This window comes from Pseudorca crassidens, chromosome 14 (genome assembly GCF_039906515.1).
Source record: "Pseudorca crassidens isolate mPseCra1 chromosome 14, mPseCra1.hap1, whole genome shotgun sequence".
In the NCBI taxonomy this organism is placed as follows: Eukaryota; Metazoa; Chordata; class Mammalia; order Artiodactyla; family Delphinidae; genus Pseudorca; species Pseudorca crassidens.
The window spans coordinates 1,332,988-1,353,999 of NC_090309.1; the positions used below are offsets into that span (position 1 = coordinate 1,332,988).

The 21,012-nt window shown below is 53.3% G+C and overlaps 1 protein-coding gene across 6 annotated transcripts in view; it reads right to left on the bottom strand.

Annotated features, from left to right (window-relative positions):
* The window catches only part of LIMS1 (LIM zinc finger domain containing 1), a 94,444-nt gene that overhangs the window by 11,808 nt on the left and 61,624 nt on the right, over positions 1-21,012 (bottom strand). For 4 of the 6 annotated variants that reach the window (XM_067703999.1, XM_067703995.1, XM_067703993.1 and 1 more), the window contains exons 1-2: positions 8,638-8,831; positions 5,149-5,308 (exon numbers count right to left, since the gene is read on the bottom strand). In XM_067703999.1, the coding sequence (XP_067560100.1) occupies positions 5,149-5,308; positions 8,638-8,816 (339 nt within the window). In that variant the 5' untranslated portion in view covers positions 8,817-8,831. Of the gene's footprint in view, positions 1-5,148; positions 5,309-8,637; positions 8,832-21,012 lie in introns of those variants that run through there. The other 2 variants (XM_067703997.1, XM_067703998.1) reach the window with 1 other exon arrangement.

Here is a 21,012-nt window from a genome sequence, read left to right on the forward strand (position 1 = left end):
AGTTATTTATAAGTGAGATGTGTTCCTTTCCTGAGCATATACTGTGTACATCCATAGAAATCTGATATCGAGCTTTCAGCAGTAAGTTTTTAAAGAAACGTAATATAAAAATGCAGAAATAACTGTACTTAGAAATGATCAACTTTTTACCTGCCACCTCGTCTTGCTCAGTGGAGGAAGGAGACTCAAACTGTCTCAATTTGCCACTTAAGTTTACTAGTGAAAGGCTGGGTAATGGTAACAAGGCGTCGTAAAGCCTTCAGAAGGATAGCGTTTTGTGGCTTGTGTGCACGCGCGAGTGGCAGTTTTAATTGATCAGTTTTTAAAATCAGTATTTTCGATGGAAATAACTCGATCAAAGATCTGTCACAGACTTTTGAGACCCATTAAAATCAAGTGTAAGGAGAAAAATAAAAGAAATGATCAGTAATGACTCTGCATTTAATGAAAAGAGAAAGACACATATTGCTTAAAAAAACAAAGCAAAAGGAGGCCAGCAGTTGGCATATACGCTGTATTTGTTAGTAGAAGACTGAAAAGCTTAGGGCCGGTTGTGGTTGGAATAAGTCTTTAAAGCTGTGATTCATGCGGGCAGGACACGGTGGGGCTTAAGGACCCTGCCGTGGACGGACGCAGACGCAGCCCGGCTGGACTGCGACCTGCTCGGCCCGGTGAGCGGCACGCCTGCTCTGCTCGGCTCCCACCACGCCCGCCCTTCTGCAGCCTCTCTGCACGCCTCTCTCTGCCTTAAAACAATGAGTCCTTTTGAAATTAGGGGACGAGATTAGGGCAAAGTCCTAAAAGACCGTTGTCACGACGACTCCCCACATTCCCAAACCTGCCATATATCTGCATACAGAACACCCGATACGGCTCCTCAGCTGGGCTGCATCCTTAGCAAGAGAACACATAAGGCCGGGAAAGGTGGGTAGCCCTGTGGGTTTAGGGACCCCCCCCCAAATCTCTTCTGATTGGGGTCCTAGAGCAATTTGTCAGAGTAGGATTTCACATCCCTTCCTTTCGTCAAGGGCGAGGACTAAGCGCTATCGGGAATACAAAAATATCATCAGGCAAACCGATTTTAGGATGAACAGTCCCTGAGACCAGAATCTGAGGGTCCAGAAATGCGCCCTTGAAGCCATCCCTATGGCAACCCCCCTGCATGCCCGGGGTGTGCTCCCCCAAATGAAGACTTCTGAAAAGGGAGAGCTTCTTTTGCTAGAGCGAGCTGCCTCTTTTCTAAGCACGTAGAAATGATCAGACACACTCTGGCTCGACTTCTGAGCGCAGGAGAAAGGCCGGAGGCTGATCCAAAGTAAAACTCTAGGGTGTGAAAAGAAGAAACGTCAGAACGCGTCAAGGTGGAAGAATCAAACTTCCAGGAATACTGTCTTTCTAGGTACAACCCAGAACTGGTTTATCATAGAACAAGTCTGTAGAATAAGAAAAATTAATGCTCCAAATTCGCAGCGTTTAACAAAATGCCAAAGAAGCCCGCGACCCGCCAGGATGGGGAGGGGACCCTGGCCAAGAACAGCCCTGCTTTTAATGGTTCTAAGTTTGGTCTGGAGTTCCGTGAAGATTCTCTTTGGGGGAAAAGAAGAATCCTGCCGCTTTAAAGAAAGCTCAGAATTGGAAACTGTGCTGATGGTCTCACCTCCAGCCACATGCAGATGTGAGAAGTCTTCCCAGGTTTCCTGCCCACCAGCCTTGCCCCCAGGGTCCAGCTTCCTGAGGAATCACTATTCCTTCCATATTAGAGGAAACCAGGGAAGTAACCTCTTTGTAAAGTCTTCCCACTAAATCACTCACCACAAATTGGACTTTCCTGTTATGCATTTGTGATGGGGGGGCGGGGGTCACATTGGGAGAATTCACACTAAGGAGAGAGAAAGGTGAGGTGTCCTGAGCCGAGCTGGGCAGGCTGCCTGGCCTCCCCCGCTCCATCCTGTCGGTAACTTTTCTGGAATCACGTCACTCTGGAACGCACTTTATTTCACAAACCATTTCCTTTGGGGAAAAATTAAGATAATCCTTTTGGAGGAAATCCCTGATGTCACAAAATGAGATTTAGGAAGTGGTGTCATGGCCACACACAGTGTCAGGGCCTGGAGGCCAAATGGGTGTTTCCCCCTGGAAATGGCATTTCATCAACCGCCTGTGACTTGGCCGTTTTACAAACACCTCTCCACGTTATTGGAGAATGGTGGGCAACACCGACAGCCCAGGAAGACAGGCTTCCCTCTCAAGATTTAACCGCAACACCAAAGTAAGGATCACGAATCACACGCAGTGTTTTGTTCTTATTTGATCACTGTCTTCCGATATGGATAAAGTTAAAAGATGGATAACTTTTGGGGGCTTCCCTGGTGGCGCGGTGGTTAAGAATCCGCCTGCCAATGCTGGGGACACAGGTTCAAGCCCTGGTCCAGGAAGATCCCACGTGCCGCGGAGCAACTAAGCCTGTGCGCCACAACTACTGAGGCTGCGCTCTAGAGCCCTCGAGCCACAAGTACTGAAGCCCACGTGCCTAGAGCCTGTGCTCTGCAACAAGAGAAGCCACCGTAATGAGAAGCCCGCGCACTGCAACGAAGAGTAGCCCCCACTAGCCGCAACTAGAGAAAGCCCGTGTGCAGCAACAAAGACCCAACGCAGCCAAAATAAATAAATAAATAAATTTATATTTTAAAAAAAGGTGGATAACTTTCATAATCATTAGTAATTAAAAGTTATTTAAAATTAAAATGTAGAAGTAGAATCTTTTAAAAGAGAAAACTGAATTTCAGTTTGGGGAGCCGGTTCTAGTTACTACACAGAAAGTATGTCTTGGCTTCTGGTAAATGACGACGGTATTTTCATTACAGCTGAGTGATGAGCTGCCCAAGGATGCGTACAAGCACATCTCATTTTATTGTACTTCGCAGATAGTGTTTTCTACACACTGAAGGTTTGTGGCAACCCTGCTTCCCGCGAGCCTGCCGGCGCCATTTTTCCGACAGCATTAGTTTAAATTAAGGTGTGTATGTTGTTTTTCAGCCATTACGCCACTGCAACTTAATAGACTACATACAGTGTGAATATAACTTTTCTATGTCTGGGAAACCAAAAAATTCGTGCGACTCGCTTTATTGCCGTACTCGCTTTGTTGGGTGGTCTGCACCCAAACCCACACTATCTGAGGTCTGCCTGTACTTATCTCCCTGTGCCAATTTACACAAGAAGGTGTATGCTTTCTTTAGGGTCTTTCTTAAGTGAGTTCTTTCTAGAAGTACCTTCTAAATACATTTTATGGCACAAGAATTCACTCTGACTGCAGTCAGATTCTTAGAGACGGACCACAGGGAGGTCTTGTTCTGTGCAGGGCTCTGCGTACACGGCCTGGGGAACGAGCCATTTAGAACCAACCTGCGGCCAGCACAGGGAAGTTCATTACCTACGGGAAGAGGTGTTAGTGCAGCAGGTCGCGGCCGAGGGTGGCTGTGCTCCCCAGGGGAAAGCCGGCAATGTGTGTAGGTACTTCCAGCTGTCACGACTGCGTATGTAAGGGGAGGCCAGGGACGTCTCTAACACCCTACGACACACGGGACACACGGGACGCCCCACAGCGACGGGCCATGCAGCACAGAGGGCCCGCAGTGCGGGGACGGGGACCCTGCTTGGAGCGAGTCCGGGGCCGGCTAACCGACGGCACTGCGCGCGCCGCCTGCTTCACCTCATCACCCGGTGCTGCCGCACGACATGGCCAGCAGACGCACAGCATGGGAAAGATAAGGCGACAGAGAGGGAACAGCGGACCATGGAAATAACAGAGCCTGCCTTTCTTCTCTGTTGCTCCCCTGGAATCTCTCTCCTGAGCCTTTGTCATAATTACGCATTTCAATAAAAAGATCTTAGATTGGAAAAGCGTACGTCAGGGAAAGAACACCGTATCGGATATTAGGGACCAAACTAGGTTCGCATCCCATTTATGTCACTCATCTGCTGTCAGCAAGCGCACTTCAGCCTCTCTGGGCCTCAAGGAAGAAAAGGCTTTCCGGGGTGTGGAGACCAATGTCTGCTCGGGGGCCGGCTCCCTGGAGCCCCGTAAGTGTGCCCTGGGTCTGACCTCCCTGCTCCGGCTTAGGGGCCAGAGAGCCTCATGAGACCTCAGCCGCCGCCCCACCCCCTCTCCCCCTGCTCCCCTCACCCTCTTCAGCACCCAGGGCAGCCCCACCCTCCGGCTGTGGGTCACTGGGTCCCCTCTTCCGCTCAGCCCCCCAAACTGTCCCCTGCCGTTCCCAGCCCAAAAGCCATTGCCCTTCACGGAAAGAGAGATTCTCGTTCCCATTGCACAGGTTTCTGTCGTAGGGAACGTGTGTTTCTGGGACACAGCAGGAGCTGGAAAAATGCGTCTGAGTGAATAACATGGTGTTCCCTGAGCTGTGTCTCGACACGCTGCGCCACAGGCTGGCCGGGAGCTTCCCTCCCAGGGGCACTGTTTCTATGGGAAAATGCTGTCAAGTTGGCCAACAACTGACTTACTAATGACCTTTAAAAACCACCGTTCCTTCCTCATGAATGGCCTGTAACACAGAAAAAGTTTAAAATCTGCTTGGTAGAAGGAGAAATCAAACAGTGGCCATCTCTGGGCATCCCATAACTCTATGTATACGTATCATCACATAGAGAGACACATGCAAACGCGTAAGGAGGTGATCACACACGTGCGCGCGCGCGCGCGCGCGCGCGCACACACACACACACACACACACACACACACACACACTGTCGTCCTCGCTCACAGTTCGGGGTCATCCCTAGACCAGCACCCCCAAAGCAGACGTGAGAAGGGGGTTCCAGGACTGGCCAGAATGAACACAAGTGAGCGCGGGCCACGTGGTGACACCACAGAATCAGGGAGAACAAGTGTTGGGGAAGAAGAGGAGACACAGAGAAGAGCTGGATACGGAGGGGGTGCCCCCTTCCTCCCCAAACAAGAGCCCCTTTAGGACACAGGTGCTGGGAGTTGTGGGGCAAGAGGAAGCGGGCCGTGCTGGGGCGGGGCGGGGGGCACCTGAAGGGCCGGCGGGCGAGCCCCAGACACCCGCCAGCGTCACTGCCCAGGGCCACCCCTGCCCTCGCGCACGCCGCCCGCCCGCCAGTACCCACCTCATAGAAGAGGCCCTCGGGGAACTGCTGGAAGCACTGGGCGCACACGAAGCACTGCTCGTGGTACAGTTCGCCGTTGCTATTGACGATCTTCTCGGCGGGCGCGAAGCCTCCCCGGCAGCGCTCACAGCTGGCGTTGGCCAGGGCATTGGCCATGTTGCTGCAACACACAAGGGACATAGGTCACGGACGGCGGCCCTTCCCGGGAGCTCAGTCTGAGGCCACAACAATCGTATCTTGTCCATAAAGCCCACTTTCCCGCTTGCGACCCAAGGTCTCAACCCCACCCAGCGTCCGGGGTGCAGACCCTCTGGTTCGCCGACATTCCTGAGTCCCCTGCCAAATGCCCACGCTGCACCCACGCCGCCTTCCAGGAGGCAGGGATGCAGGGGGCACCGAGAGCCGCCTCAGGGCTGAGCCGACAGCCTGGCCAGTGGCCTCATTAAGTCCCCCTCACGTGGGTCCGGACGCGCTGAAGGCCCGGCCAGACGCAGGCCCCCTCGCACCCGCCGTGAGGGCCTGCCGAACGCAGCTTCAGTGGCTCTACAACCCGCCAAACGCCTTAGCCCTATAATCCAACTGGGAAGACAAACGTTGAACACTAATATTACAAAATGTATCTTAAAAGCACAGAATTGTCCACTCTGAAGATCATTTTACAGATGGTGAAGTGCAGGTCCAGAGACCAACGAGCCCAACCTTGCAAAGCTGTCCAGCTCGCAGGAGACACAGGCCCAGAATCCAGGTCCCCAGCCCACGAGTCACAACCAGATGATGGCATCAGGTCAAATGCTCGAGAGGACGTGAGAGGATCCTCTACGAGACCCCGGCTGGTGAGTCCGGGCCGGGGTCCCCCTGGACCCCAGCACACGCGGGTGCTTCCAGTAAAGGCCCACGTCCCACCCAACCCTGTGCAGCCTGGAGGAAAAGTATACAGTCAAGCCCGTGACCAGACCACTGCTTACTCTGAATCTCACATAAAGGAACGGCCTCCAGGTGGGAAGGTCCCCAGGCAGAGCAGGCACTGGCCCAGCCAGCTTCGTGGTTTGCAAGTTTATTTTCAGATATCCAGACCCCACTCAGAGCGCACGCTCTGCTCTGTGGCCGGCCCTGGGGCAGCTTCTGTCCACCCAGACACCCTGTCAGCCCACCTGGGGAAGTCATCGCCGACGAACCTTCCCAGCCCCCCAGGCGGCAGGTGGGCGGGGGTCCATCCCACAGGCAGACGGGCTGCCCCGTCCCATCACAGCCTACATCTCGCTGCTTCCTTAGCAAGGTTGGAGCGGCGCACGCTTCACCCCCCTCTACCCCAGCGGAAGACAACCCCGCCCTCTTCCTCCAAAGCTCTCACCCAGCAGTATCCTGCCCTGTGGTATTCACACTCCACCAGAAGCGCCTGTTCACAACCCCACACCAAGCAAAACTCAATCAAAGCCACCAGAAGAGGAAGGAAGGGAGGCAGCCCCACTGCTTGTGGCAAACCTGACCTGAGTCTCATGCTCAATTAACTTTTCTACTTGTCACTGCAGAGTTACTGGGATCAGGGAGAAAAGCCCATCAATTCCCTTCGTCACCTGGCTTTGCCATAAGCCAGACGAACAGCGGTAGTTTTATCAAAGCTCTGGAAAGGCTTGTTGCCCCCTTCTCCAAAGTGGGGGCCAGCATCCACAGGCATCCGTCGACGAGGTGTGCTCAGCCCACAGCTGCCCCCATGGGCCTAGGACCATTTTGAGGACGAAATAAGAAAAAGCATATAAAACCGCTTTGGAAACCAGAAGATGCTACTCAAATATGAAGCATTATTATTACTTTAAAACTTTCTCAGAAGAGTCACCAAATTCTCAGTGATTTTAGTAGAACCCCAGGAGACCTACAAAAGAAGAAATCCTGGAACATCCTGACTCATGATTTCCTAGATCAGTGACCCTCGCCGGGTGGAAATGTCCTCCCTTTTCCCACATCTCTGTGGGAGGCCACATTTTCTTTATAAACTTCATGTGAAACAACATATTGCAGAAGGATGAATGCAGGTGAAACAGTTTTACCAAGACAGACATTAATGAGATTTGCAAAAATGTAATACAATGCCACTCTTCCCCCCAAGTTTTCTCATTTTGGAAACAATTTTCATAAAAACGTAATGAATATTAATATGTATTAATATTATTAATGTGCGATGAGCTTATTGTTATTTTAAATGAACTAGTAAATACTTAAATTTTTCTCAGTTTTATTTTCTAATACAGTAAATGCTGATAAAACAAAAGCTATTTGGAGACCTCAATGTTGCTTTAAGAATGTAAACGGGTCCCAAGATCAAAATGTTTATCAATGACCTATTTATACTCATTACACTATAGACCATTTACATTCAAGTTCAAATACTCAAAGAGTTAGAAAATAGACACATTATACAAACAACCTTTCCCCACACACAGGAAAAATAAAGTAGTTTTAGAGATAAAGTAATATGTATTTTTGAAGAAGTACTCATTTTAATAACAAGCAGGAAAAGAAACAGAACATTAGAGGAAACTTCCAGGAAAACAACCAACCAACCAATAGTCTCACCCACCTACTCAACTGTTCACACTATTTCCCTTTCTCTCTTGTCTCTGACCCTCTGGCACTGTGTATTTTTTTAATGGGCTGTATTTAGCACAGTTTTAGGTTTACAGCAAAACTGAGCGGAAGATACGGAGAGTTCCCATACACCCCCGACCCTGCAGGCACAGTGTCCCCGATGGCCAACATCCCATGGATGGAAAACTGACACACACATTCTTTCCACAGTGACTGTCACAGTTAACACAGATGATACAAGCTACTTATTAAAAGTCAGGGATGATAGAGCTGTCACTTGGTTAGTTATAATTAATAGGCTAATTTTTCAAAAAAGGATTTCCACGTCGGGAAACGTAAACCTTGGGGAACAGAAAAGCCTTCGTAACTGTCTGGTCAGAATTGCTTTGGCCGCCCTGCTTCCACACATCAGCTGCACACAGAAAACCTGACTTCCTCGAGCTTTCCCTTGTTCAAGTGCCTCGTTTATCAAAGCGTGCAAAGCAAAACCTCGAGCATTAAAGTGCAGAAATGTAAACCCTAAAAGCGTCGTGACAGTTTATGAAGTATTTTGGTTACAGTGTAATTATAATTGCCCAATTAGTCTTAAACAGAGCTCCTCAGGAGTTGTAAAGAGAAGCAACATCTGTTGCAAAAGCGCAGGGAAAGGATGGGTGGAAACAGAGAATCAGGCCGTTAAATGCTCCTTCTGGCTAATGAGTCCCTGGAGGCCCCAGGCACCCCCAGCTCCCAACAGGGAGACCTCAGCGCTGCACGGGCAGCGAGAAGGCAGCGCTCTCCTCCTCCGTTTCTGCATTTCATCCTGGACGCCCGCTCCACCCCGGAAGGCCCCACTGAAGGTGGGGTGATGTCAAAGCCCAAGGCAGGGAACCCGAGCCCCAGGAGAGGGCTGGGAGGGGCACTCACGATTTGATGTAGAAGTCACAAAACTCCTTGTAGACCCTGACGTCGCTGTGCCTGCGCTGCAGCCTGGACACGGCCCTCTCATCCTGGCCGCAGGGCGCCCGGTGTTCCCCGTTACAGGCCGCCGGGGGTACCTCCTCGCCCTCCGGGATGGCAGCGGGGCGCGGGCCCGGGAGTGCCATCGCGGAGCGGAACGGGGGACTGGACGGGTCAGGACGGAGGCACGGACACCCAGGCGACGTCCCGGTCACTCCCCTCTCCGCTCCCACACGTCAGCGGCTCCAGGGTCGCACCGGCCCTTTCACATTAAGAGCTCCGGGCAAGGCAGTTGTGCCCGAGACGGTGTGGATTCGCTGAGCGTCTGGAAGCTCCAGGAACTTTCCCCGCACACACGGGACCAGCTGTGTGGCAGCCCGGCCGCCCTCAGGGGGGAGGGAACAGCTGTGCAGGGGGTGCAGGCATGAACCCTGCTCTGTGACTCTGGCGCAGTGACAGCTCAGTCCCAGGCTCATCAGGGGAAGAGCCGGCGTCCAGTTACAACTCCTTCCGTTTGGCCCCAGCTGAGCCTGTAACCAAGGCAGCCAGTCCTTCTGGGTCTTTATCATGGATAGAAGATAAAGGATAAAGGATGCGCTGCAGGCTCGCTGTGCTCCTTGCACACCACCGTCGGCTCCAGTGCACCAGGGTCGGCAGTGAAGTGATGAGGACACGTGTCCTGGGGCAGTGAAAGGGGCCCAATCTCTCCAAACCGACCTCCTGGCACCCTTGTGCCTCCCACCAGACCAAGGGGAACAGGTGGGAATCTAACAAATACGACAGACTAGTGAACACAACGAAAAGCAAGCAGACTCACAGATGCAGAGAACAGACTAGTGGTTTCCAGTGGGGAGAGGGAAGGGGGGAGGGGAGGCGGGGGCAGGGGGTTAAGAGACACAGACTACTACGTATAAAACGAAAAAGCTACAAGGCTATACCGCACAGCACAGGGAATACAGCCAATATCTTCTAATAACTATAAATGGAGCATAACCTTTAAAAATGGCGACTCACTATCTTGTACACCTGTAACTTAAACAATATTGTACAACTAAACTTCAATTTTAAAACGTCAAGAAAATAATTTTTTAAAAATTAAAAAAAATTTAAACCTACATGGTTATATAAGATGCTGAAATTATATTTAGTGGGTTTTTTTTTTCAAAAAAAATATTTAGCGCTCTAATCAATCAAAAAGAAAAAAAGAAAACCTAGGGAGCAGGTGAAAGGCACACTGACTGACAGAGCAGGTCACACGAGAGACAGAAGGGCCATGAAATCATCAGCAAACAGACAAAATGCGTCTGAGACGTCGGCAGCATGACGGCTAGAACTGTAAACAGCGTTCCTAGGTGCTCACTGCCGTGTTCCCAGGAGGTACAGGTGGGGAAACCGGGGCACAAAGAGGCTGGATAACCAGTAAGTAGGTGGTGGAGTCGAGATTTAAACCCAGGTGGTCTGATCCCACAGACGAGATGCTAACTCTCTGTGGGAAAACGGTTACACGTAATCACTGGGGAGCAAAACAGGTTATCTAGAAAGGCTGGGTAGTGCATACAAAATGGGGCTAGAGGCAGAAAATGAGACATGCTCTCCTCACTCTGAACCCTAAGGATCTCAGGGTACAGGTCAGAATGGTCCCAGCCCAGAGCCTGCAGGGGATGGAGCAAGAGGCTCGCCATCTTTAAACAGGAAAGAAACAGCCTCATGGTTAAAAAATGTTTGTTTACAGTGACCGTGTGGAATAGAGAGGGAAGGAGACAGCTGGTGTGGAGAGACACACAGACACACACACACTCAGACACACACAGACACACACTGACACACAGACACGCAGACACACACTGACACACAAGACACACACAGATACACTGACACACACAGACACAAAGATGCGTGACAGATACTTGTTGGTGAGGGAAAGGGGCTAATCACCCATCTACCTGCTCTGGGAAACCATGACAATCAGCTGCTGTTGGCACATCTGAAAACGTAACCAATTATCTCATTCCCCCCATAACGACTAGTCCCATCTCTACTAGACAGGAAAGCAGGACTGCGGAGAAGCTGATGGTTCCTGAACACACGACGCAATGAAGTCTCTCATCCAGCAAGGAATTAATGTGAAGGACCTGCAATCACACTTTAAACTTTTTATTTTGACATAATTATAGTCACAGGAAGTTACAAAGATTGTACAGAGAAGACCTTTGTACCCTTCACACAGCTTCCCAGTGACTACATCTTACGTACAATCAAAACCAGGACTCTGACGCCAGCGCGATGTGTGTACAGGTCTGTGTCACCTCGTCACACCTTGTAGATTCGTGTAACCGCCACCCCCATCCAGACCTGGGGCTTTTCCATCCCCACAAAGACCTCTCTCACGTCCCCTCTGATGGTCACACCCACCCTCCAGCAACACACTAGTCTGTTTTCCATCCACGTAACTGTAACTTAGAGAATGTTTTTGCTGTGGACTGAATCTCTGTGTCCCCAGAATTCATACTGACAGCCTAATCCCAAGGCAACGGGATCTGGAGATGGCCCTGTGGGGTGTCAGCAGGGTCGAATGAGGTCATGAGGGAGGGGCGTTAATCCCCCAGGATGGGGTCAGAGACACCCAGGCGAGAAGACAGCTAGAGACAGCCGCCCACCAGCCAGGACGTGGGCCCTCAGCAGACAGGATCCGCTGGAGCCTTGATCTTGAGTTTCCCAGGCCCTGGAACCTTGAGAAACAAACCCTTCCTTAAGCCATGCAGCTATGGCATTTTTGTTACAGCAACCCGAGCTGACTGAGACAGCTGCGTCGAGGGAATCACGCAGCCTGTGACCAACTGAGACTGGCCTTTTCCACTCAGCAAATGCCCGTGAAACCCACCAAGTTGCCACATATGTGGATTGCCTGTTCTTTTCACTGCTGAGTAGTAAGTACTGTGTGGTGTGCACACACCACAGCTTGTTTAACCATCACCCACTGGAGGACACTTCAGCAGCTTCCGGTTTGGGGCTGTTGTGAATCCAGCTGTGGGTAAGTTTCTGGGTGAATATAAGGTTTAATTTCTCTGGGGTAAGTGCTCTAGGGCGAGACTGCTGGGTTGTGTGAGAAGGGTGCGTTTAGTTCTTTGAGAGCTGCCAAGCTGTTTATTCTAGAGTGGTTGCACCGCTGCACATGCCCACCAGCAAAGCGTGAGAGATTCAATTCCTCCACACCATCGCCAGCATTCGGGGTTATCATTACTCATTTTAGCTGTTCTAATAGGTGTGCAGTCCCAATTTTATTATGCACATGTATCAAGTTCACATATACGCAGATAAGTACAAAAAGGAAGTCAGAAATGTCACTCCACCACATAATCGTACTGACAGAAGGGAAAAAGAGTAAATACATGTTATTTGGGAAAAAAATTCAAACGCTACAGAGATGTACAGAATGAACAGTAAGGTGTCTTACTGTTTACTTTGTGTTTGTCCTACTAATCTCAACTGTGCCTTTGATGAACTGAAGCGCTCACTAAAGAATGACGTGATCCTTGATCACCAAGGCTGAGAGTTGAGGTCGCGATTAGGGCAAATCTGGTGTGTCGTGCTTTGTTGCCCCAGCACCCCGAATGCAGCCAGGCTCGCCAATCTCTCCACGGACAGAGCTGCCAGAGGCTGTGCCTGGACAGGAAACACGTCCCGACCCTCCTCTCCACCAGCTACTAACTGTTCCACACCCTCCACGAGGTCCTTCTTCTCAGACTGTGCTGGAAACTTAGTAAAGCGTCCCTCTGCTCTTGAAGCTCTGCTGTTTCGGGAACATTGTGTGAAGGTGAAGCAGGAGGAGACCCTCCTTTTTCCCGGTTTCCTCTCCTTCCAGCTGGAACCGTGCCGACGAGGGCGCACAGTCGCCCCAGAGAGACCGACCTGCCACCGGAGTCCAAGCCCCAGGTGCCCTCTGCCCATCAGCACAAGGGCACCGCGGCCGACGCGTAGGGTAGACGACACTCCGTCTGCTTACACTTCTGCCGCCTCTCATTCTTTCCTCCTTTCATTTTTTTAATCACCGAGGTGTGGCCTAACTGGGAGCTGGGTTGGGGGCAGGCTGAGGTTTGAAGGGAGGAGCTGGAAGAGCCGTGGGCCCTTCATCACACATCTGCCCCTACCGGCCTCGTCCCAGGAGCTGGTTCTCGCAGAGAAGCTCTCAGGGCAGAGGGGAGTCCCTGGGCCGTCCACGCGCCCCTCATGCTCAAACAACACAGGAGCGAGAGGCGAGGCTGCAGCGCCGCCGGCTGACGGGGAGGGGTGGACGGACGGTCGCTCGGCCCCAAGGGCGTCCCGGGGTGGGGGGCAGGCGCCCGGCCTCGGCAGTCCTCCTGCTGGGGTCTCAGCTTCTTAAAAGGTAACTGCTCAAGTAACTTCCCTACATCACACGTGTCACATCTGAACATACGGAACTTCTGCTACGTGCTCACGATTCTGCAGACCTAACTGGTACGTAAGAGGCGCCCGCTCAGCACACAGGCGCGTCCACGTGTGGCAGGAGCTGCCCGGGGATGCCCGTGCTCCCTCCACTGCTCACGCAGGTGACGAGCGCCTTTCTCCCCGGGTCCTGGAGCCGAGGGCAGAGACATGACTACGTGGCATCCACCGGTCAGGGCACCACACGCCCAAAGGGTTGCCCAGGACAGTCGGCTGGTCCCTCACGTCCCCATCCAGCCATGCGGAGGAGTGGAGCTCAAAGGCGCGTGTAATTTCTCCAAGAGGGCAAGGGGTAATCTGAGGCCAAATGAACACCATCGCTCAGTTTTCAGAGCCAGGCACTCTGTTACTTTTAACCATTTTTGGCACTTAATAATGTCACCCTTAGAAATGCAAACAATCCTTTTAGACTGTGATCGTAACCATGAGAAAAACATTCATCTGAACTCTCTTGACTGAAATCACTACGGGCCATACAGCGCAGCAGAACAGCCCTTGAAGCAGGTGGGAAGCTGTTTTATAAAATATCCCAAAGCCATTGTTTTCTGAACAGTGGGCCTGTAAGGTGGTTTCCTGGCTCCTGGGCTCCCAAAGCTTCTTCCCGAGAGTTTCCAACAGCGGCTCAGGCCTCCTCTTCACCAAGGCTGACCTGGATCTCCGGGGGATGCCCCAGGACAGGCCTGGACCCCAGACGTCCATCCAGAGTGGAGAGACTTCTTGTATGCTGGGCAGTGGCTCAGTCCTTTAGGGCCACTGAAACCAAACACCACCGACCAGGTGGCTTATACACAACAGAAATTCACGTCTCACGGTCCTGGTGGCTGGAAGCCCGAGACCAAGGCACCAGCGCGGCCGTGTGGGGTGAGGACTCTCCTGTTCCCCTGGGTCCTGGCCGGCACCTCCTCGCTGAGCCCACACACAGCGCAGGGGCAGGGGCCCTGTGCGTCCCGTTCATGAGACCTTCACCCCGCCCCCCGACCTCATCCCCTCTTTTTTAAATTTTTTTTGCGGTACGCGGGCCTCTCACTGCTGTGGCCCCTCCCGTTGCGGAGCACAGGCTCTGGACGCGCAGGCTCAGTGGCCATGGCTCACGGGCCCAGCCGCTCCGCGGCATGTGGGATCTTCCCGGACCGGGGCACGAACCCATGTCCCCTGCATCGGCAGGCGGACTCTCAACCACTGCGCCACCAGGGAAGCCCCTCATCCCCTCTTAACACCACATCGCGGGTTAGGACTTGTGTACATGAATTGAGCGGGTGCGCAAACATTCAGACCAGAGCAGGCAGGATCTGGGACCCTGGCTGAGTGTGCCTGACTGCGTGTAAGATGCCAAACCACACGCAGCACATCTGCTGTTGAGCTGACCACTCCCGTGTCCTGCACCGAAGGCTTCAAGTCCATCAATCCAGCTAACGCCATGATTTCAGCCAGAACAAATTCCGCCCCTGGGGAAACACCCTGCCCAAGGCAAACAATCTGCTCAGAGGCGGCAGACCAAGAAAGGGCAGCTACTTCCACCAGCTCAGACACTGAGTGTAAGCCCGAGCATGGCTGGCAAAGTCAAAAACGCAACTTTTTAATAACTGGTACTTTTTTTTTTTTTTGTGCGGTACGCGGGCCTCTCACTGTTGTGGCCTCTCCCCTTGCGGAGCACAGGCTCTGGACGCGCAGGCTCAGCAGCCATGGCTCACGGTCCCAGCCGCTCCACGGCATGTGGGATCTTCCCGGACCGGGGCACGAACCCATGTCCCCTGCATCGGCAGGCGGACTCCCAACCACTGCGCCACCAGGGAAGCCCTAACTGGTACCTTTTAAATTCAAATTCCCTCAAATAGCAACAACTGAATTACATGCATCACTACCAAATATTTCATCTACGTTTTTAAAAATATTTTCATTGGAGTATCGCTGATTTACAACGTTGTGTTAGTTTCAGGGGTACAGCAAAGTGAATCAGTTATACATATACATAGATCCACTGGTTTTTAGATTCTTTTCCCATATAGGTCATTACAAAGTACTGAGTAGAGTTTGCTGTGCTCTACAGTAGGTCCTCATCTACGTGGCTGAACATGTTGACCGACTGCCTGTAAAAAGCGGGCCCTGACACAGGAAACGTGTTGTTAATGCTGCCCCCGTCACACAGGCAGAGTCGCTCTGTGGATGTGACCCCAGAGCCTGGCAGGAGCTACTCCAACCTCTATCCACAGGAACCCGGGGCGTTCGGAGTGTGGGGATGGCAAACCAGCTATTTTCACTGTTTCTCTATTTCACTCAAACGGAAAACCTACTCTGATTTTCCTCTCCTATTAAAACAAAACAATCGTGACATGCAGTAAAGATACTGGTGCTGGAAAGGTCCTTCTCACGTCCCTGTCCAGCACAAATGCCCCGTTCCCTCCAACAGACGGGAGGGACAGGGCACTGCTGCTACCATGACGTCTGCCCCATCCGTTAAACTGTTCCCAGATCCTGGCTGCAGAGAAGAAAATCATGCACCGCGACAGGCCAGAGTGAAGAGACTCGGCTGCACACCTCCTCCAACCAAGTGGAAATGAGGGAGCTGCACACCTGTCACCTGCTGTGCAGGCCCAGCCGGGGAAGCAGGGGGACGGGGAAGCGTGGAAGGCGTCTCCACACACGGAGGTCTGGGGAAGTCACTCTGGCTTATACACAAGTTAACTCAAACTTTATGCCCGTGTGTGGCCTATCGAGCGTACGCCGTATGTCTGCTTTCATTATTAAAGAAAAGTGCACGGTGACCAGAAGTGAAGAACGTCCTTGTTAATAGAAAGATGAAACGCCTCCCTTCCTGGGACGACAGCGCTGGTCCTCCTCGGACGGTAAGCCTCCCTCCCCAGGGGCCAAGGCCACGCTGACTCACTGCGTGTGTGCTGGTCTGTTGTTTTTAAACCTTGAAGGAAAGCATCCCTGGCTTGTTTAATGTTCTTTGTTCTGATGAAATATAAAACTGTGCTGAAAACCCTGCTTCTCCAGAGCAGCTCCTCAGGTTACCTGAGAGGCTGTCTTCCGGGCTAGAGTCCTCTCAGTTTGGCTCAGAAAAACGCCCCAAACTCTTTTCTATTCCCATTCTAGATTGTTTATTGATTATTTCCATCGACGGGAGCAAAAGGCAAAATCTTTAATAGCAGAAAACTGGCGAATGATGTGTGCGGCGGGCAGCCCCGCGTGCAGGCACATGGGGCACCGGGACAGGAGGGCCCGACTGCACGGCTTGCGGGGTGGGCTGGGCTCCCCGACCCCGTCGGCCCAAACACGGTGCAGCTTGTTACAGAAAGCGTACAAGAGGCAGAGAAGACTCACCATGTTCCTGCCACACACGGAGGTCTGGGGAAGCCTCTATGTCTTTATATGAAGAAGGACTTTACTTCTGGTCAGTGTGCACTTCTCTTTAATAACTAAAGCAGGTGTACGGCGTATGCCTGATAGGCCACAAACAGGCGTAAAACTTGAGTTGACTCGTGGATAAGCAGAGGGACGTCCCCAGGCCTCCGTGTGTGCAGACAGCCTAATGATACCCGATCCCTTTTCCTGTGAAGATCCGCACACACTCGAGAGGGCTGCTGCCACATGGGTGTTTACAACCGCCTTTACTGGTGACGATCAAATATTCCCGGCACTGAGGACACCATCCAAGAGGACAGGGACACTCCAGGCCCTTTCTCCCGAGCCTTCCGGAGCTTCCAGCCCTCTGAGGCCCGCCCAGCGCTCAGATCCTCCTGTGAAACTTCTCTGACATTCCGCCTGTGCTGACTGGTGGCCCGGGAGCCGTGGGACTTGGGAAGATCTAACCCTGCTCCACCCTGCAGAGGGACTGGCGCCGCACGGACACACTCCGCCACCGGCCCCATCGTGCTCCCCCCATCTCCCAACAGCTGGACCAGCCCTGTGTGAAGTCGCAGGGGACGGGATGGGCCAGCAGGTGGGCAGACTGCCGCCCTCCCCCGGGACTGCATGACTCCATCTAAGGGTCTCACTCACCACCTCAGCCTGGTTTCATCCCCTCAGTAAAGGAACTGCCCCCACGCCCCGAACTGTCATCACGGCTGGAATCTGGAACTGGGCTCCCAGGTTCCCTCCCACTGGGTCCCCACGGTCACTCAGACAAGCAGGGTTTGGTCAGCTTGAAGAACATGCTCAGAATTCCTCTTACAGGCTGGGCCGTTTTCTCTGCGTGTTTAGCCGTCTCCGTGGGAAAACGCCCCGGAGCAGCCCTCCACTCTCGGGTCACTTCTCCCCGGCACTCATACTGTGATCCACAAACACACCGTCTCACCCCGAAACATCCTTTTTAAGGGATCTATCGTGTCCTGACCAAAAGAGACAAACTTGAGAGGGTCTCGTATTTCAAACACAAAAGGGCAGCATTTTTAGCAGGAGTGCGGACTCCAGAGAAAGCCCGGTTTGCGCGGAAAGCCCTGCAGTGTGTCCAGGAGCCCTTTTGCGCCCATGGTGGCCACCGCGCCACTTGCTTTCTGGCTCTCCGTTAGGTCCTTATTTTAGTTCTGCCTCAGCCAGGGCGGCTCCCTGAAAGCTGACCTTCAGCAGACCTTGGGGGGAGGAAGCCAGCCCAGTTATCTCGTGACCATGAGCTAATTGTGAGGTCTGCCCTCCTCAAGGAAAAAAACCGTGAGAATTTCAGGACAAAGGACAGAAAGAAACATTTCATTCAAGTGAAAACAACCCTTTCAAATCTTAATCTACCCGTCTCACTGCTTTTCTTTCAAACAAAGAACATGTTTTCATGTATGTTTTAGCACATTAAGCAACATTTGAAAAATATCGGACAAGATAAAGTGTGGGAACTGAAAAATGGGTTTTTTTTGATAACTTTAAAAAGCTTTCTTGGGCTTCCCTGGTGGTGCAGTGGTTGGGAGTCTGCCTGCCGATGCGGGGGACACGGTTCGTGCCCCGGTCCGGGAAGATCCCACATGCCGCAGAGCGGCTGGGCCCGTGAGCCATGGCCGCTGAGCCTGCGCGTCCGGAGCCTGTGCTCTGCAACGGGAGAGGCCACAGCAGTGGGAGGCCCGCGTACCGCAAAGAAAAAAAAAAAAGCTTTCTTTCCTTTCATTCACTTCACATTTCACGAGGTGTGCACGGCAAGGCCGGACCTGTTTCAGCTGCCGAGCCTTAGATGCCCCCGCGGGACCGTCGGAGGATGTGAGGGGCCGAACAGTGATGCCCGGCACCGGCTGGCGTCTCTCCGTGGGCCCATGTGTGTCCCGCGTGTCCCCCTCTTCTGGTCCGCCTGGCACCCCTCCCCGCACTGGGTGAACTGGGTTTCTGAACGCCGTTCGGCAGGCTGAGGGAGAAAGCTCTCGGCCAGTCCCCTGGCTTTTCTCAGGGGCAGGGAGTCTGCGTATCTGCAGAAGCGGTGGTCACGCCCGACCCGACCCGAACTCAGGCAGGCCCGCCGGCCCCTCAGCAGCATCACTCGGGTCTCTGCTCTGACCCGGTCCGGGTGCTAGGCCAGGCGGACATCCCACCGGCCGCCTCCCGGCTCCCTCTGCGGGCTCAGATCCTGCCCCTTCTTCCCGGCCCTGGGCCCCCAGCCCCGCGCCCAGTGGGCTCCCCCCTGCAGCCCCTCTTCCCAAGCCCGTTAGAGTTAGGAACTTCATTGTTGCAGTGAACCTTCCTCCTTCTAATCACTGTGTGGGTTTCTTGTCCTGATTGGACCCAGATCGACGCACGAGGCCATGCTCAGACCCCAGGGCCCGGATCCAGTAACAGGCACGGGGCTCACTCAGCAGCTGGAAACACCCACACCTACAGGCAGGGTGGTGGGTCACGTGATAAAATCGCTGGGGGTCCAGGTCAGCTCCCACCCGTGCCCTCCTCTCCCACCCTGCGCCGTGTTTGTCCTGCCCCCTTCCCTCCCGCCTCAGCCACAACCCTCCCAGGAAGGTGTGGAAGGAAAGGTCTGTGCAGGGGAAGCTCCGGAGCTCAGGGCAGCGCCTGCACTGCGTCTTTCACATTTAAGTACTTAAATGATATAAAAGCAACCTTAAGCCTTCCTGACTGTGGGGCTCCAATTCTCCCATAAATGGAGCTGATGGGGCGGGGCGGGGGGGCGCGGTTTCCGTGCAGGAGGCCACGTGCACCTGCCCCGTCCCGGGTCCACACCAAGCACGGCAAAGCACAAACCAGAACAATCTGTCGTGGCATAAAGGAGAGCAAAAATGCCATCAGAACTAGCCTGGTCCAGGTCACACGACTAAGCCGGGAAAATAGCAAGAACAAAATAATCGAGTTTTCAAAGAGCTCAGTCTACTAAGAAAGTCCATCAAGAGACGAATACTGAGAATAGTGCACACAAACGAATAGGACCACGTGGACTGAGTAACAGAGCGGCGAACCCTCCAGTGATGAGTCTGCGAGGCTGCACCGCACGTGGACTTGGTTCTATTAAGAGCTCTCCACAGAGGAGAATACTCTAAACCATGGAGACAAAGGACCAGGATTATTTCAAGGAACAGTTTTCTCCTTTCAGATACAGAAAAGAATTCTGTATTCAAAGGATAAAATTTAAAAACCCACCAAAGCAATTACTAAGGGTAAGATCCTGGCAAAAGTGAAGGGATAGAAAAACAAGAACAGCTCACAAGGACAAAATCCACACCTGATGCTGCCATCGCGGTAAAAACACTGAGTCAGACCTTCAGCACGGAGTGGGGCGGGGACGGGGCATCACCTGTGCGGTCACCACCTGGGCACAGGCCGGAAGACAACAGCGTGAAGCCTTAGGGGCCAACGTCCACGTTTCCTCACCCAGAAGGCAGTCTGCACACTCGCTGTGCAGGTGTAGATGGTGCCCAGGTGAACTGCTTACTCAGCAGACCTGCACGAGCCAGGTTACCTTCCCTCCCCCATCTGACGTTCCCCATGGACTTGGATGCTTGAGCACTGGTCCTGAGCCCCGAGGCTGCATCCGGGCTCACGCACCTACCTGGGCTCAAGCACCTGGGCTCATGCACAGCTCTGGAAGCTCCTCTTCGGCCTGACTCGGTTTCTCTGGACCACCCGCGTTCCCCTGACACCCTCACAGCTGAGGAAGAGGCCACAGGCTCTGCTGCAGCCTGACCACCCTTCCCCTCATCCTGCGCCCTGAGGTCGGGCCCCGCCCATCCAGGAGCAGACTGTCCAGAACCATGGACCCTGAGCCCCTGGAGCTCCCTCCTGGTCCTGCAGGCCCAAGACCCTGGCTCCAGCACCTCACCGCCGACAAGGCATCTTTAGGGACAGAAGCAGCTTAGGCAGCAGCACCGAGCTCCAGCCGGGACGTTTCGGTCCAGCTCCGGGACCTCGGCCAGGGTGCCTGCTGGGGGGTCTCCCAGCCTCCCGCCCCCCCTGAGCCCGGCTCTTCCATCTGCCCATTTCTGTCAATTCTGTGAGCAATCTGAACTCTTTCCAATAAAATTCTTTCCTGCCCCAGCCAGCCGGAGCCTGCTGCTGTCACTGCCCCCTACCAGAACCAAGACTGATGAGGTGACGTGGGCCAGTGACGGGGAGGGGGGGGTCAAACTCTGTCTGGGCTGCGAGGGCTCGGCTGAGAAGAGACCAAAGTCACAGCGTTTGAGGGACCGTCTATCACCGAGGGCAGGGGGAAAGGTCAAAGAGGCTCAGGGAGGAGGGCCCTTGAGGGGCCGGGCAAGACGCACGGGGGCACGGGAAGCAGTTACACCGCCACAAGGGAGGAACCGCGCACTGGCTGCATAACATCCCTGCAAACCTGAACGTGTCCCCACGTGAAGTTTATCTGCACAAATACGAGGGGGACAGAGAGAGAAATCTTATACCATTGAGCTTCGGTGGTTTCAGGAAAGCAGGTGCGGTGAAAAAAACCAATGACGGGGGAGG